Source organism: Heterodontus francisci, chromosome 30 (genome assembly GCF_036365525.1).
Source record: "Heterodontus francisci isolate sHetFra1 chromosome 30, sHetFra1.hap1, whole genome shotgun sequence".
Taxonomy (NCBI): Eukaryota; Metazoa; Chordata; class Chondrichthyes; order Heterodontiformes; family Heterodontidae; genus Heterodontus; species Heterodontus francisci.
The window spans coordinates 57,510,648-57,527,723 of NC_090400.1; the positions used below are offsets into that span (position 1 = coordinate 57,510,648).

Consider the following 17,076-nt stretch of genomic DNA (forward strand, 5'->3'; position numbering starts at 1 on the left):
AAAAGCACACAAGCATGAGGTATCAGCCACTAGCAAGCAATGCTACACTAACCGAACAATAACTTGCATTTTTTTGATTCATTCATGGGATGTGGGCATCGCTGGCCAGGCCAGAATTTATTGCCCATCCCTAATTGCCCTTGAGAAGGTGGTGGTGAGCTGCCTTCTTGAACTGCTGCAGTCCATGTGGGGTAGGTACACCCACAGTGCTGTTAGAAAAGGAGTTCCAGGTTTTTGAACCAGTGACAGTGAAGGAACGGCGATACAGTTCCAAGTCAGGATGGTGTGTGACTTGGAGGGGAACTTGCAGGTGGTGGTGTTCCCATGCATTTGCTGCCCTTGTCCTTCTAGTTGGTGGAGGTTGCAGGTTTGAAAGGTGCTGTCTAAGGAGCCTTGGTGCATTTCTGCAGTGCATCTTGTAGGTGGTACACACTGCTGCCACTGTGCGTCGGTGATGGAGGGAGTGAATGTTTGTAGATGGGGTGTCAACCAAGTGGGCGGCTTTGTCCTGGATGGTGTCGAGCTTCTTGAGTATTGTTGGAGCTGCACCCATCCAGGCAAGTGGAGAGTATTCCATCACACTCCTGACTTGTGCCTTGTAGATGGTGGACAGGCTTTGGGGAGTCAGGAGGTGAGTTACTCGCCGCAGGATTCCGAGCCTCTGACCTGCTCTTGTAGCCACGGTATTTATATGGCTACTCCAGTTCAGTTTCTGGTCATTGGTAGCCCCTAGGATGTTGATAGTGGGGGAATTTAGCAATGGTAATGCCATTGAATGTCAAGGGGAGATGGTTAGATTCTCTCTTGTTGGAGATGGTCATTGCCTGGCACTTGTGTGGCGCGAATGTTACGTGTTACTTATCAGCCCAAGCCTGGATATTATCCAAGTGTTGCTGCATTTCTACACAGACTGCTTCAGTATCCGAAGAGTCACGAATGGTGCTGAATATTGTGCAATCATCAGCGAACATCCCGACTTCTGTCCTTATGACTGAAGGAAGATCATTGATGAAGCAGCTGAAGATGGTTGGGCCTAGGACACTATACCGAGGAACTCCTGCAGTGATGTCCTGGAGCTCAGATGATTGACCTCCAACAACCACAACCATCTTCCTTTGTGCTAGGTATGACTCCAACCAGAGGAGGGTTTTGCCCCTGATTCCCATTGACCTCAGTTTTGCTAGGGCCCCTTGATGCCAAACTCAGTCAAATGCTGCCTTGATGTCAAAAGCAGTCACTCTCACCTCACCTCTTGAGTTCAGCTCTTTTGTCCATGTTTGAACCAAGGCGGTAATGAGGTCAGGAACTGAGTGGCCCTGGTGGAACCCAAACTGAGCGTCACTCAGCAAGTTATTGCTAAGCAAATGCTGCTTGATGGCACTGTTGATGACACCTTCCATCACTTTACTGATAATTGAGAGCCGCTTGATTGGCACCCCATCCACCACCTTCAACATTCACTCCCTGCACCACCGATGCACAGCGACAGCAGCGTGTACCATCTACAAGATGCACTGCAGCAACTCACCAAGGCTCCTTCAACAGTACCTTCCAAACTCGCGACCTCTACCATCTAGAAGGACAAAGGTAGCAGATGCTACCACCTGTAAGTTTCCCTCCAAGTCACACACCATCCTGATTTGAACTTTATCGCCATTCCTTCACTGTCACTGGGTCAAAATCCTCGAACTGCCTTCCTAACAGCACTGTTGGTGTTCCTACACCCCAAGGACTGCAGCGGTTCAAGAAGGCAACTCACCACCACCTTCTGAAGGGCAATTAGGGATGGGCAATAAATGCTGGCCTAGCCAGTGATGCCCACATCCCCCGAACGAATAAAAAGAAAAGTTGGAGGAAAGTGAAGTTCTCAGAGAGTTATAAGGCTGAAGAAGGTTATAGAGACAGGGAAGGGCAAGGTCATGAAGAGATTGGAAAGGATTTCAAGGTGGGGCAAGGAAGCAAGAAGACATAAGATGAAAAGACGACAGAGGTGACATTGAAGATACTCCAGCCTGCAGTGAATGAATAAGAGTGGAGACAAGCAATTGCAGTCCTAGCATAGTGGACAAGGAACAGGCACTACAGGGAAATGGGGTGGTCGACCATGTCAAAAACTGCAGAGAAGTGGAGGACAGATAGTACACTATGTCTGCCATCATAAAGGATGTCACTTCTGTCTTTGATTGGGGCCATTTCAGTGCTGTGGCTAGGGCAGAAATTCAATTTGAGAGATTTATAGACTTATGGGAAAGATGTGCAAGGGCTTGGATGGCATCAACATGTTCAAGGAACTTGGAAAGTAAAAGGAGGTTGAAGATGGCACAGTACTTTGCAAGGACAGAGGAGTCAGGGTGGGTTTCTTGAGAAAGGAGTTATAATGGTGGTTTGAAAGTTGGCGGGGGGGGGGGGGGGGGCGGGGCGGTGGGAGACAGTACTCAAGCAGAGGGAACTTGACAGCACTGACAGATGACACAATTCCTTCCAAATCAGTTCACATTATTTTCACTTAACAAATATAAAATTATGAAGTGAGGATAGTATATCAACATGTAGGAACTAAAGTGGCATCATATTGTAATTATCATCAGAAAAATCATCAAGGGTTCCCATTTATAGCTGCTATCCACTGACCCCCTCTGCTGGAAAATGTGGCTGCGGTGTGGTTGAGGCAGAGACTATTGCACCAAAGGGAAAATTGGATAAATATTTCTAGCAGAGGAAGCTAAAAGTCTATGAAGAGAACACAGGATAGGAGGATTAAATTGGGATTGATCCAACAAAGAACTGGTACAGACACAATGGGCTGAATGTCCTCTGCTGTAAATGCCTATGATTCTACAGACTTCAGGTGAGGTCAGGGTTGCGCTCTGCTCAATGCCCTCTGCGACTGGTACTCGCTGCTAATTTCTAATGAATAATGGGCACTAAATGAGATATTTGAGGTTTCCAGCACCCATGGAGCCTTAGCCAGCAAGGGTTAATGCCTCAAAAGAATGGAGAATGGATAGGGGAAATTTGCCAAAAAAGATAAACAGAAGTAAAATGGTGGCTTTGGAAGCATAGCACGAGTATTCAAAATGATCTCCCTAACTGAGTACACTATTGCTCAAAATAACATGGAGCTTTTTGCTGAGGAGACATGTGGATATCTGTGGGAGACAGGCTGTATCTCCTCATGTCAACATAAGTACAGGAAGTTGAGTTCTGTTTTAGAATAACAAATTGCCAAAATATAATTATTCACTTATCAGGAATGCTGATTTTCACAAAACATCTCAATGCAATAGTCACAGTTTGTTCTCCATATTTTAAGTGCAAAGGAACATATCAAGTATGGTGCCGAGAGGCAAACTGCTACCCATGTGAACCTGTGTTGTGGTGCTCAGACTGCATACAAGATCCCAGGTTAGAACACTGTTTCTTCCTGACTCAGCTAGGGCAGTCATAGGAGCAATAAATTTAGCCTCAGTGTCCTTAGTTTGGGAAGGTTGCTGCTCCTCAACCCGTTCCAGTAATTCCTGCTGGAAAATTCACAAATATGGACACAGGGCAAAGACAGGATCAGGATCTGGCTCGGGTGTAGTGCCGTTTCCACCCACTCCCCGCCGCCCGCCCCCACCCCCCCACCCCTGATGAGGTACAGCCAACTGACTGTCCCTGTCTATGTTCACACATGGTGAATGGTCAGTTGGGTGAGAGGGCTGGCAGTACCCATGTACACCAAGAAGAGGTGCAGCCTTCAGGAGAGAAGGGGAGAGGATTGATAAGAACACAAATGACCTGTGACAGACTCAATGGATACGCATCGAATCTTCACTTTTTACCAATACTTGGCACTTCCTACATGTTTAGGCCTTTGATTTGTATTAGTGTCATAGTTATTCTGCTCATTTATTCTAAAACCCTTTCAGTGACCCAGGGAGATAGAATGAATGACATAGAATGACACAGAAATTACAGCACAGAAACAGGCCACTTGGCACAACAGGTCCATGCTGGTGTGTATGCTCCACGTGAGCCCCCTCCCAATCTTATCTGATCCTATCAGCATAACCTTCTATTCTTTTCTCCCTCATGTGTTTATCCAGCTTCCCCTTAATAGTATCGATACTATTCACCTCAACTGCTCCCTGTGGTAGTGAGTTCCACATTCTCACCACTATCTGGGTAAAGAAGTTTCTCCTGAATTCCTGATTGGATTTATTAGTGACTATCATATATATATAGGCCCTGGTTCTGGGCTGGGATGTTCTCCGAATATGCGCATCACTTGTATATTACCACAGATGCAGGGAACCTCATTTTTCATTTATTAGAAAGAGTTATTCACAAGGAACTCAAAACAGTCAGCAAAAAGCACAACCTTCTACACTGTGCCAGAAAAGGTAAAAGCATCATGCTGGTATCCAGTGTTGAGAGAGGGAAAAAAGACAGTGAGTATTTGTTCACTGACCCCAGAGGACAAAGGTCAACTCTAATCAAGGATAATGACTGCTAATGCAGACATCTGATCACTGGCTAACTGCGGCAGCCTATGAGGTTCTGTGCAGAGCCTCTGTGAGTGGTCAGCTGGGGGCTTTCATCTCCAGTTGGACAGATAATGTAACCAAACAACTGACACAAATGCTAATACTCCAACAAAATGATAGACAGCTACAAATTTTAGGACTGACCTGTCCTTTAATGATACTCATGCTGTCCCATTTGTTTTTCATTGTTGCTCTCATCCTCGCCATTGACTTTAACTCCATGTAACCCAGGTACACAAAAAATATTTTTATCCCTAATTTCCCTCACCCTCTCCTGAAGTGGTTTACTCCATTTTCTGGGGAATACTGTACCAAGGGTGCTGGCCACCGTCACCCAACTTGGTGGTTCTTCTTCTCTGAGGCCTAGACACCTGCGTGTAATTTACTCTTGGGATATGGGCAACACTAGTAACGTGGTATTTATTGCCCATCCTTAGTTTCATATAGTGCAGGACTGGAGTCACCAAAGCCCAAAGCAGGTGAGGCAGGCACTTCCTTTCTAAATGGACATTCGCAAACCAATTGTGTTTTTTTTTTACAAGGCAGCAGCTTCGATAGTAACTTCTTGCTGTTAGCCCTCAAATTAACAGATATTTTGAATTTGGTTTGAAAACTCGCAATCACTGGGGTACAATCACAGTACTATATCCACTACACTAACGTAAGCTAGTGAAGGTTTGTGCAGTACCTCATCATGGCTCCTGTCCTCAGCTGACGTCCAGCACACATACACTTTCAGTCGAGGTCAATGGATAATGATCAGGAGTAAGGAATCCTGGCTTGGCGTAGTATGTCTAATTGTAGCTACCTTGGCTGAAGTCAGTTGACCAAAGCCAGCACTGATGGCAGCTTTGTATTTTACTGATTAAGACGAAGAGTATCAATAACAAAGAAATGAGTCTTAACTTTTATGATTCTTCAGGTTTATCAACAAAGGATTGTGACTCAGAAATTAAACCGATTAACTTGGTAGCCCAGGTTCCCAAGGAAAATAAACTGCTTATCAGACTACTTAAATTTCATTCATAAGGCATGTTCACTGGATCATGTGATTAGGTTGGATTTCAGTCAGGAGCTCAATGCCATCCTTTCTGAACCCCAATTTACTGGCATCACCCTCAAACACCTGTAGAAAATGGGATGGGGGTAAGACTGGTCTTGGAGTGGGAGGGTGTGGGGAAAGTGTTTCACCTATACTGATCAAGCCCACTTCCTGTTGGATAGAACGAGGAAAAGCAGTTATGTCCACAGAGGTGCCTGTGGGGCTAAAATTGATGAGGGTAATAAAGACAGTTACTAGGACAGTGACCATTTGCTTTGATCTGCACATGCTAAACAGGTGGTGAAATACTTCACACTGTTACCAAGATGAAGCAAGGAAAGGGAAGATTAACTATTGTTATAGTCTTAAGATTTGGCCCATAAATCATATCTTGCAACCATTAAATGTAATTACTAGGCAGATAGCGTGTATTTTTTCTTTTTAAATCTCTGCCCCAGTTATGCATCGTGCTTGAAATATATTGGAGGAATTTAATTGCCCATACATAGGAGATTCTGTGGTCGCGAACGAGTCTCCCGGATGGTATGTTGCCTCCCGGGTGCCAGGGTCAGGGATGTCTCGGATTGAGTCTACAGGATTCTTAAGGGGGATGGGGAGCAGCCAGAAGTCGTGGTACACATCGATACCAATGACATAGCTAGGAAAAGGGATGAGGACCTGAAAAGCGAATATAGGGAGTTAGGTTGGAAGCTAAAAGGCAGGACGAGCAGAGTAGTAATCTCAGGATTGATACCGGTGCCACGTGCTAGTGAGGCTAGAAACAGAGAGCGAGTGCAGCTGAACACGTGGCTACAGAGCTGGTGTAGGAGGGAGGGCTTCAGATATGTGGATCATTGGGATACCTTCTGGGGAAGGTGGGACCTGTACAAGAAGGACGGGTTGCATCTGAACTGGAGGGGCACCAATATCCTGGGCGGGAGGTTTGCTAGAGCTCTTCGGGAGGGTTTAAACTAGTTTGGCAGGGGGATGGGAACCGGAGCTACGGAACAGTGGATGGGGTAGCTGTTGAACAGGCAGATACAGAGTGCAGAGAGTCTGTGAGGAAGGTTAGACAGTTGACAGGGCAAAGTTGCAGCCAGTATGATGCGTTGAAGTGTGTCTATTTTAACGCAAGAAGTATCAGGAATAAGGGTGATGAACTTAGAGCATGGATCAGTACTTGGAGCTACGATGTTGTGGCCATTACGGAGACTTGAATATCACAGGGGCAGGAATGGATGTTGGATGTTCCGGGGTTTAGATGTTTCAAAAGGAATAGGGAGAGAGGTAAAAGAGGTGGGGGAGTGGCATTGCTAATCAGGGATAGTATCACAGCTGCAGAAAGGGAGGTTGTCGAGGAGGGTTTGACTACTGTGTCATTATGGGTGGAAGTCAGAAACAGGAAAGGAGCAGTCACTTTATTGGGAGTTTTCTATAGACCCCCCAATAGCAACAGAGACATGGAGGAACAGATTGGGAGGCAGATTTTGGAAAGGTGCAGAAGTAACAGGGTTGTTGTCATGGGTGACTTCAACTTCCCTAATATTGATTGGAACCTCCTGAGTGCAAATAGTTTGGATGGAGCCATTTTTGTCAGGTGTGTCCAGGAAGGTTTCCTGACTCAATATGTAGATAGGCCGACTTCAGGGGAGGCTATGTTGGATTTGGTACTTGGCAACGAGCCAGACCAGGTGGCAGATCTCTCGGTGGGAGAGCATTTCGGTGATAGTGATCACGGGCGGCACAGTGGCGCAGTGGTTAGCACCGCAGCCTCACAGCTCCAGCGACCCGGGTTCAATTCTGGGTACTGCCTGTGTGGAGTTTGCAAGTTCTCCCTGTGTCTGCGTGGGTTTCCTCCGGGTGCTCCGGTTTCCTCCCACAAGCCAAAAGACTTGCAGGTTGGTAGGTAAATTGGCCATTATAAATTGCCCCTAGTATAGGTAGGTGGTAGGGAAATATAGGGACAGGTGGGGATGTGGTAGGAATATGGGATTAGTGTAGGCTTAGTATAAATGGGTGGTTGATGGTCGGCACAGACTCGGTGGGCCGAAGGGCCTGTTTCAGTGCTGTATCTCTAAACTAAACAACTCCCTGACCTTTACTATAGTCATGGAGAGGGACAGGAGCAGACGGGATGGGAAAATATTTAATTGGGGGAGGGGGAATTACAATGCTATTCGGCAGGAACTGGGGAGCATAAATTGGGAACAGATGTTCTCAGGGAAATGCACGACAGAAATGTGGAGGTTGTTTAGGGAGCACTTGCTGCGACTGCTGGATAGGTTTGTCCCGATGAGGCAAGGAAGGGATGGTAGGGTGAAGGAACCTTGGATGACAAGAGATGTGGAACAGCTAGTCAAGAGGAAGAAGGAAGCTTACTTAAGGTTGAGGAAGCAAGGATCAGACAGGGCTCTAGAGGGTTACAAGGTAGCCAGGAAGGAACTGAAGAATGGACTTAGGAGAGCTAGACGGGGACATGAAAAAGTCTTGGCGGGTAGGATTAAGGAAAATCCCAAGGCGTTCTACACTTGCTCGAACAGGTTGAGGTTAAAAGGGAGGATGTGCTGGAAATTTTGAAAGACATGGGGACAGATAAGTCCCAGGGGCCAGACGGGATATACCCAAGGATATTAAGGGAAGCGAGGGAAGAGATTGCTGCACCTTTGGCGATGATATTTGCGTCCTCACTGTCCACTGGAGTAGTACCAGATGATTGGAGGGTGGCAAATGTTATTCCCTTGTTCAAGAAAGGGAATAGGGATAACTCTGGGAATTATAGACCAGTCAGTCTTACGTCGGTAGTGGGCAAATTATTGGAGATGATTCTGAGAGACAGGATTTATGATTATTTGGAAAAGCATAGTTTGATTAGAGACAGTCAGCATGACTTTGTGAAGGGCAGGTCATGCCTCACAAGCCTTATTGAATTCTTTGAAGATGTGACAAAACACATTGATGAAGGAAGAGCAGTGGATGTGGTGTATATGGATTTTAGCAAGGCGTTTGATAAGGTTCCCCATGGTAGGCTCACTCAGAAAGTAAGGAGGCATGGGATACAGGGAAAGTTGGCTGTCTGGATACAGAATTGGCTGGCCCATAGAAGACAGAGGGTGGTAGTAGATGGAAAGTATTCAGCCTGGAGCTCGGTGACCAGTGGTGTTCCGCAGGGATCTGTTCTGGGACCTCTGCTCTTTGTGATTTTTATAAATGACTTGGATGAGGAAGTGGAAGGCTGGGTTAGCAAGATTGCCGATGACGCGAAGGTTGCTGGAGTTGTGGATAGTGTGGAAGGCTGTTGTAGGTTGCAACGGGACATTGACAGGATGCAGAGCTGGGCTGAGAAGTAGCAGATGGAGTTCAACCTGGAAAAGTGTGAAGTGATTCATTTTGGAAGGTCGAATTTGAATGCAGAATACAGGCTTAAAGGCAGGATTCTTGGTCAAAAACAAGAAATGCTGGATTCACTCAGCAGGTCTGGCAGCATCTGTGGAAAGAGAAGCAGAGTTAATGTTTCGGGTCAGTGACCCTTCTTCGGAACCCAGGATTCTTGGTAGTGTGGAGGAACAGAGGGGTCTTGGGGTCCATGTCCATAGATCGCTCAAAGTTGCCACCCAAGTTGATAGGGTTGTTAAGAAGGCGTATGGTGTGTTGGCTTTCATTAACAGGGGGATTGAATTTAAGAGCCGCGAGGTTATGCTGCAGCTCTATAAAGCCCTGGTTAGACCACACTTGGAATATTGTGTTCAGTTCTGGTCGCCTCATTATAGGAAGGATGTGGAAGCTTTAGAGAGGGTGCAGAGGAGATTTACCAGGATGCTGCCTGGACTGGAGGGCATGTCTTACGAAGAAAGGTTGAGGGTGCTAGGGCTTTTCTCATTGGAACGAAGAAGGATGAGAGGTGACTTGATAGAGGGGTACAAGATCATGAGAGGCATAGACAGAGTGGATAGCCAGAGACATTTTCCCAGGGTGGAAAGGGCTATCACCAGGGGGCATAATTTTAAGGTGATTGGAGGAAGGTTTCGGGGAGATGTCAGAGGTAGGTTCTTTACACAGAGAGTGGTGGGTGCGTGGAATGCATTGCCAGCGGTGATCGTAGAAACAGATACATTAGGGACATTTAAGCGACTCTTGGATAGGTACATGGATGATAGTAGAATGAAGGGTATGTAGGTAGTTTGATCTTAGAGTAGGTTAAAGGTTCGGCACAACATCGTGGGCCGAAGGGCCTGTACTGTGCTGTACTGTTCTGTGTTCTATGTTCTATACATATGAACATACAAATTAGAAGCAGAAGTAAGCCATTCGGCCCCTCTAGCCTGCTCCGCAATTCAATAAGATCATGGATGATCTGTTTGTGTCTTGAATTCCACACTCCCATCCACCCCTCAATAACCTCTGACTCCCTTGCCTGACAAGAATCTATTGACCTCTGCCTTAAAAATAGTCAATGACCCCGCCTCCACCACCTTCTGAGGAGAGAGTTCCAAAATCGCACAACCCTCTGAGAGAAAAAATTTCTCCTCATCTCTGTCCTAAAAGGGCAACCCCTATTTTAAAACAGTGCCCCCTAGTATTCCATGGCAGGAACAAGTGGGCAATAAAACTATTGCAGGATTTCCTGGGCTGGAATTGCATGAACTCTTAGTGTATATACATTAGAAAAGGGACCACAGCAGGACGATGGGATGTCAGGACTATCACAGCTGCTAGTGAGCAGAGCTGAAGGCTGATGGCACCACTGAGTAAGACTAGTATTTGAAAGGAATATTGAAGCAGGGGTACAGTTTAAAGAGGCTACAGCAGAACACTTTGAACAAGGAAGAAAATAACAATTTTGTATCTTTAAAATTGCATTGCAGACTGCAAAGAACATGAAGCGTGTCACATCTTAAGCACATGCTTGAGTTATCGGCCCCTTTTTTCCCCACTTACAGGAAGCCTGGCTATAGATGAGTTTGGTTCTAGTCTCATTGACTACTACCTCCTCAGCCATGCTTAGTTCCATCACACTGTATAGAAACAACTACGTACATCAGCCGTAAGAAATGTCACAATCAGAATGTCAAGACTGGAACATGGTACATACTAGTTTCTGTTGTGTGATTGCCTTTAAGAGTAATGTACCTTTTAGATCTCAGGATGCTAATGAGCTATGTGCTAGGATGTAGTCATGTGTAGTCTCACTCTGCACCGTAACACCAGAAGGCAAGACCTGCAAATAGATAGCTCTGTACTGTACATAGTTGTTAGCTGTTTAATAAACCTGTTTTGAGATCTTCATCTACCTGAACTCCATGCATCTCATTTTATGTGGCACCAGACAACGTAAAGAAGCATCTCATTTCATGGTGGCAGCAGTGGGATGAAGACAGAATCCAAGTTTGGAGCACAGGAAAACAGCTCTTACAAACAACTTTCCCACTGGAAAGAGAAAGTACAAAAAATAGTGGCCCAAACAGTGTAAAGAAAAAACTCACCTCCAGCTGCAGAAGACAGAGCTCTGAACAACAGGCTGCAGATCGATCACTGTGATCAGGTGAGTCAGTCTGCTATCGGTGGAAGAACCCCCATTTTTAAAAAAAGCCTTGAAGTCCTTAAAAGATTGATTTCTTTTGACTCTCAAAGGCTCCCTGGGAGAGTAAAATATATGGGGAAGACCCAATCCCTTTCTTAGGCTGATCGTGATAGATGCCATTACAGGAGGCGCCCGACAGTAAAAAGCATGGGAATCCTCCATTCACCTAGCTATAAATAGAAATCCCATTAAATCATTCCAAAGCTGCAGAGCCTTCATTCACTCAACCAGAGTTTTAAAAAACTCAAACTACTCAACCGTGCAGAAGTGCCTATTGAATGGCTATAGACACAAACTAGCAGAAAAAAAGCACTTGAAATACCTGTTGCACAGCTGTGTAAACAGAGCAGGCTTAGTGCTGGAAGCTACACAAAAGGTCAAGCTGCTGCTGTCAATTAAATCAGCCAAGAGAGTCTCTTAAAGGCAATACAGTAGAGTCACAGAACCAGGTCTTAAAGCGAGTTCTTAAAGCAAGACTTAAAGCAAAGGAACAGTAGAAAAATGGATACCAAATTATTTCCCAGCATGAACTGGAAAACCTTGGATATCCTATCTGAGTTCAAACTGTTCCACCAGAGAATGCAATTATGCTTTGCAGACCAAGTAATTACAGAACCAGAAAAGCAAGCTGTAAAAATAATGATTGCAATTGGAAATGAGGGTTTGCACAGAATAAACACTTCTGGATTATCCTGAACAGGACCAAAAAGATCCCGCAAAGACCTGGGAAGTGCTGGAAGATCAACTCAGATTAAGAGTGATTTTTTGATTTCACCGCCTAGAGTTGATGTCCTACAGGCAACAGCCACAGGAACCAATAGACCAGTTCGTCAGCAGATGCTGAAGTAAGGGCAACAAATGCGACTTCTCAGAAGCTGAGCTGTCAGACCACATAATGGAGTTGGTGATCGTATCAACACCCATTGAAGCATTCCAGAAAGACCTCTTAGGGAAGAAGAAAGGACACGGCACTGACGCACTTCTGGAAGATGGCAGGAAGTACGAAGGCATTGTAGCTGGACAACAGCACCTACAAGCACTAGGTGCAACCAACAGTATCGGCACCATAACCAGGTCGAAGAGGGCAAGCAAGTTGTATGGTAAATGTGGTTGGTCCACTCATGGCAAAGTTGTCCTGCATTTCGTGGCCTGTGCAAGACGCGCAGTATAAAAGGACACTGGGCCCGTCTATGCAGGAATTCTGGCTCCAAAGACAAAGCCAGAAGTCACGGTCGGGCACAAACAAATAGACAACACGGCAACAGCAGCAAGGAAACCGCCAGGGACCTGTAAAAATGCAAGCCAATACATGAAGTCCTCAGTAAAACAGACCTGAGACAAGACTCAGGTAGAAGCAAGTCTCAGTCAGAAGACGAGCAAGCATTCCACATTGTGAACCTGACACACCATGTCGATGAAGTCCAACAATTGGAAGCTTTCACCATCATCAACATCATGTGCCCAAAGAAAGATGGCAAACATGCACTCAAGGTCAAGATTGACACCGGTGCTAGTGCAAATATTCTACCAGTCTGAATCCTCAAAGATATGTGCCGGAGTCGCTGGAGATCCATAATACAACCGACAACTGCCAAATTATCTGCATATAATGGGTCACCATTAAAAGAAGCTTCTCATTGCAGTTTGCACTAAGTTAGCTTATCTTAATTGCAGAAATAGTAGGAGCCTTGGGGCCCTTGGGCCCCTGGGGAATTTGGGGGAAAAGACAGCGAGGGTTCCCACTTTTCATCCCTATCCAAGAAGGGCCTATGTGGATGGCAGGCAAAGCAAGCATCTGCTTTGGTTAGGAGTGTCCAGCATGGTTGAATATCCTGCCAGCACTGCCCATGTAAGCTCCCTAGGAAGACCAAGCATATGGGAAAGCCACTGAATGACTGAACGATGTCTTGGAACCATGGGTTGGGTTTACAGCCCCGGCTGGGGCTGGGATCGGAGGCGAGTGGGAGATAAAAATAGTCCCACCAGCTGGTGTGCCAGTTCCTGGCTCCATCCCGACTCTGGGCCATTTTTGGGGAGGCGGGGGATTGGAGGTGGCAGGGATACCCAGCTGCACATGCCTGGTAGCCAATCCAACTCATTAAGAGCTACTTGAGGACAATTAAAGGAGGCTAACTGGGATTTCCAGTCAGTCTCCAGGTTCCTGCAGGCAGCGGGAGCCCATTTAGGTGCCTGGAGGTGGCCCACCAGCAGCAGACCCGGCAGCCATGCTCCAGGCAGGTCTAGAGGCCCTCCTTGCCTGCCTGGCTGCAGGAGCGGCCACCGTGCAGAGGGGTTCGCCCTCACAGTATTGGCCAGGCTGGAAAAGGCATTTTTAAATTTAGATTTAAAAAAGTTGGAGAAAGGGTGCCTCAATATTGAAGTGCCCTCTCTTTTACTTACAGTCTGCTGCTCCTTTCAAGCTGGAAGGCCTCTGATTGGCCTTCAAGAGCCTGCCCAGGACAGCGAGTCTGTGCTCAGGCCAATTAAGGGGGTGCCGCCATGAAAACCACAAAGAGTGACTGTTTTCCCTGGGGGCAGGATCGGGACCTGGAAACAGTCCCGGCCTCTGTTTCCCAGCCCTAGAGGGAGAATTCTGCCCCATATCTCAACATGACTCACCAGCATCAGGTCAGAAGAAGCAGGCCATTGAGCACCTCAAGCCTGCTCCATCTTTCAACTGGATCATAACTGATCAGTAACTCAGCTCCATTTTCCACCTTAACTTCATATCCCTAGATATCCTTACCTAATAAAAATCTATCAATCACAAGTCTTGAAAGCTCCTTGCCCCAAAATCCACTGTATTTAGGGCAGAAACTCCACAGGCTATATTTTATGAGGAACGGATCCTGACTGTGCGTGGATGGCAATGGGACAGCGGGTGGGCTAATTAAGAGGCCGCCACCTGGACTGTCCAATTGAGTACAGTGGCCCGCCTCTCAGAGCTGCTGGCTGGAAAGCAGCACCGATAGAGGTGGCTGTTGCTGAGGCTGCAGGGGGAGGAAAAGGCAACCCCCACGTTGGGGCACCCTTGAAGGCCAGGTAAGCTTTTACTTTTACTGTGCTGGGGCCAGGCAATTGAAGGGGTGAACCCTCCAGCGGTGGCATTGGAGCCGCGGGGATAGCCATTGCTGCCAGGGTGAGGGGCCTCCATGGGCCAGGGAGAGGCAATTAAGGAAGGTGCCCACCCCCCACCCCCCAGGAACCCTCGGTGAGGCTGCCATGGTTTACCTGGCGGTCTCCCCACGCGGCGGGGGCCTGTTCTGATGCTGGTAAAATGGTGGCAGGGGCGGGAAGTGGCAATTAATTGGCCGCCCGCTTCCGGTCGGCGGGCGACTATGTTGTTGCTATTTCTACCGCTGACAATGTGCCGTGGTTGCAGGAAGATGTCGGGTTCCCCTCCCAACATCTTCTGCCGTCATTTTACTAGCCCTCCTGCCTCCCAGCCCATCTCCAGAGGGCTGGTAAAATTCTGGCCCATATTTCTACTCTCGTTTGTACATAAAAGTGCTTCTTGATTTCCCTCCTAAATGGCCTAGCTCTCACTTTTAAGATTATGTCACCTTGTTCTTGATTTCCCCCATCAGCGGAAATGGTTTCTGCAGCAAATCCTTTTAACATTTTAAACACTAACACGGGAAACAAATGAGGAAAATAAATGAAATAACAACAGAAAGACCTCTGGCTGTGAGACCACTACAATTTGTCTGATACTATGGTCCAAATAACATCCCAAACAGTGAGGTTCAGCTATATTGGAGTTACTACAATTAACTGGAATGTCTGCAATGTACTGCAGTTTGGCACTGTGAAAACAACAAGGGAAGGAATGCTACTTACATCCAGCCAGCTGGTTCTGACAGTGTTGGACAGCATCAGCACTGAGCAGCAAAGGATGGTTTGCATTGAATGGTGGTTGGAGTTCATTCCACTGTGGGGTTCTAGATAGCAGAGGGAGAAAAAACACAAGTCACTTGGCAAGAACAAAGTAGGCTTTCCACATTCAACATTCAGACTGCAAATATCGGTCATTGCTATGGACATCATTATTACAGATGCTTTCAGATAACCTCTCACCATCTTTTGAGTCCCTAAAAAGTTTTATTCCACTCATGATGAACTTTTCTAGGTGATCTAACATATCCTTTTTTTCCCCTCTTTCCGTTTGCCCCCATCCTGTTCCCAGGCTACAGTCAAATACCACTCAGTCGTCAGTTGCAAGACAACGTGGCATGGTGGCAATGGCTTGACATCCTGCAATACTGAACACATTTTATTGAGGAGCTTTTGCTTGTTACTACTGTAGATAAATGTTTTCTTGTACTTTCATCATGCATAAGACAGGGTATTGAAAATGTTCATACTACACCTGTCAGTTGTGAAAGACACTCAGTTAGTTTATGAATTTGATCCTTCCAAATTTGAGTTGCACATGGAGAGAGTTATTTTGAACCATGTAACATTCAGCAAAGTACTGATGGGTACAGGTCCGCTTCTGTATAAAGGGGAAATAGTGTGGAAGCAATCTAAGGTGACACACTCAAAGTTCAATTACACCTTACGGGAACTGACCTCTGTCACTCTCTCCCATTTTACATTAGATCTAGGCTATGTGGAGACCCAGAGTGCAATGCATGACATCGGTTCCTTACCTTTACTTTGTTAAAACTTGCAGCCGTAATCTCATTCATAAACCAAATTCCAAGCGGTGATGTTGGTTCCTTGTATGTTGGGTTAATTTTTATATAGAATTGCATAGAATGCACAGCAAAGTAACAGGCCATTCAGCCGAACCTGTTCATGCCAGTGTTTATGCTACACTTGAGCCTCCTCCCACCCTTCTTCTACATTACAACAGTGACTACACATCAGGCTGTAAAGCGCTTTGAGAGGTCCTGAATGATGCTATATAAATGGAAGTTCTTTCTTTTCTTCTAACCCGATCACCATAACCTTCTATTCATTTCTTCCTCATCTGGCATCACCTTAAATGCATTTATGCTATTGGCGTCAGCTACTCCTTGTGATAGCCAGTACCACATTCTAGCCACTTTCTGGTTAAAGAAGTTTCACCTGACTCCATTATGGGGTTTATTTAGGATGAATTCACATATCATTGCAGTGATAGTGTAAATGCAATGTGAATCTAGAAATCAGGGCCTGATCTGACACCAAAGCAGAGCACAGTGAGAGTCCCTGGAAAAGAAAGTCCTACTCCATTCTGTTTTGGAGTCAGTTCAGGTCTTTACAGCCAACCTACGCTACCCAAGTCAGTACAAAAGGAAAAATTGCTACTTGTCGAGTAAGTACACTCTTACATTAAGGAGTGCAGCTAACAGAGGGAGAACTCCGCACCTGCTGTCAGCTAGACTCCTGCAAAGTGAAAACACTATGGAAGCATCACACAAGATGCACATCCCAGACCATGGAACATATTGACTTACATTTGACTGTTCCTGCAGTCTATCACGACCAATACCCAAATACCCAAATAACCCTGAGAATGCTAAACCTGTTTCATTTCCCTCTCCGTTTGTGATAATGTGCTTCAGCTTTTCTTGCTGCTTTCCCAGACAGCTCGACTGAAGTTGGGGACTCACCCAGTTAGGCACCACAAGAACAATATATTTTAATCTAATCTTTTTTAATAGAATGAAATTGACCACAGGAATTTGAAAAACCTGAGCCAAGTCATTGGGGTGCTGGCATTTAACACATAGGTTCCAGTCATATTTAGTGTCTCCCCTTTCCTCATTCAAGAATCAGGCAGTAAAACTGAGACAGCAATAACAATGGATCATTGCTGTGTGGGTTTGTTGATGAATTAACTCACATTTTGATGGTAATAATTTTGATCATTTTAAGAAGTAACAATTTACTGAGCATCAACATTATGAAACCATTGAAAATGAACAAACTATCAGCCA

The 17,076-nt window shown here is 46.0% G+C and overlaps 1 protein-coding gene across 10 annotated transcripts in view; it reads right to left on the minus strand.

Annotated features, from left to right (window-relative positions):
• The window catches only part of bcas3 (BCAS3 microtubule associated cell migration factor), a 999,028-nt gene that overhangs the window by 427,715 nt on the left and 554,237 nt on the right, over positions 1–17,076 (minus strand). For all 10 annotated transcript variants that reach the window (XR_010968797.1, XM_068010741.1, XM_068010743.1 and 7 more), the window contains one exon: positions 14,990–15,090. Coding sequence is in view for 9 of the 10 variants with exons in the window: in XM_068010741.1 (XP_067866842.1) it covers positions 14,990–15,090 (101 nt within the window). In the remaining variant the exon portion in view is untranslated. The remainder of the gene's footprint in view (positions 1–14,989; positions 15,091–17,076) is intronic.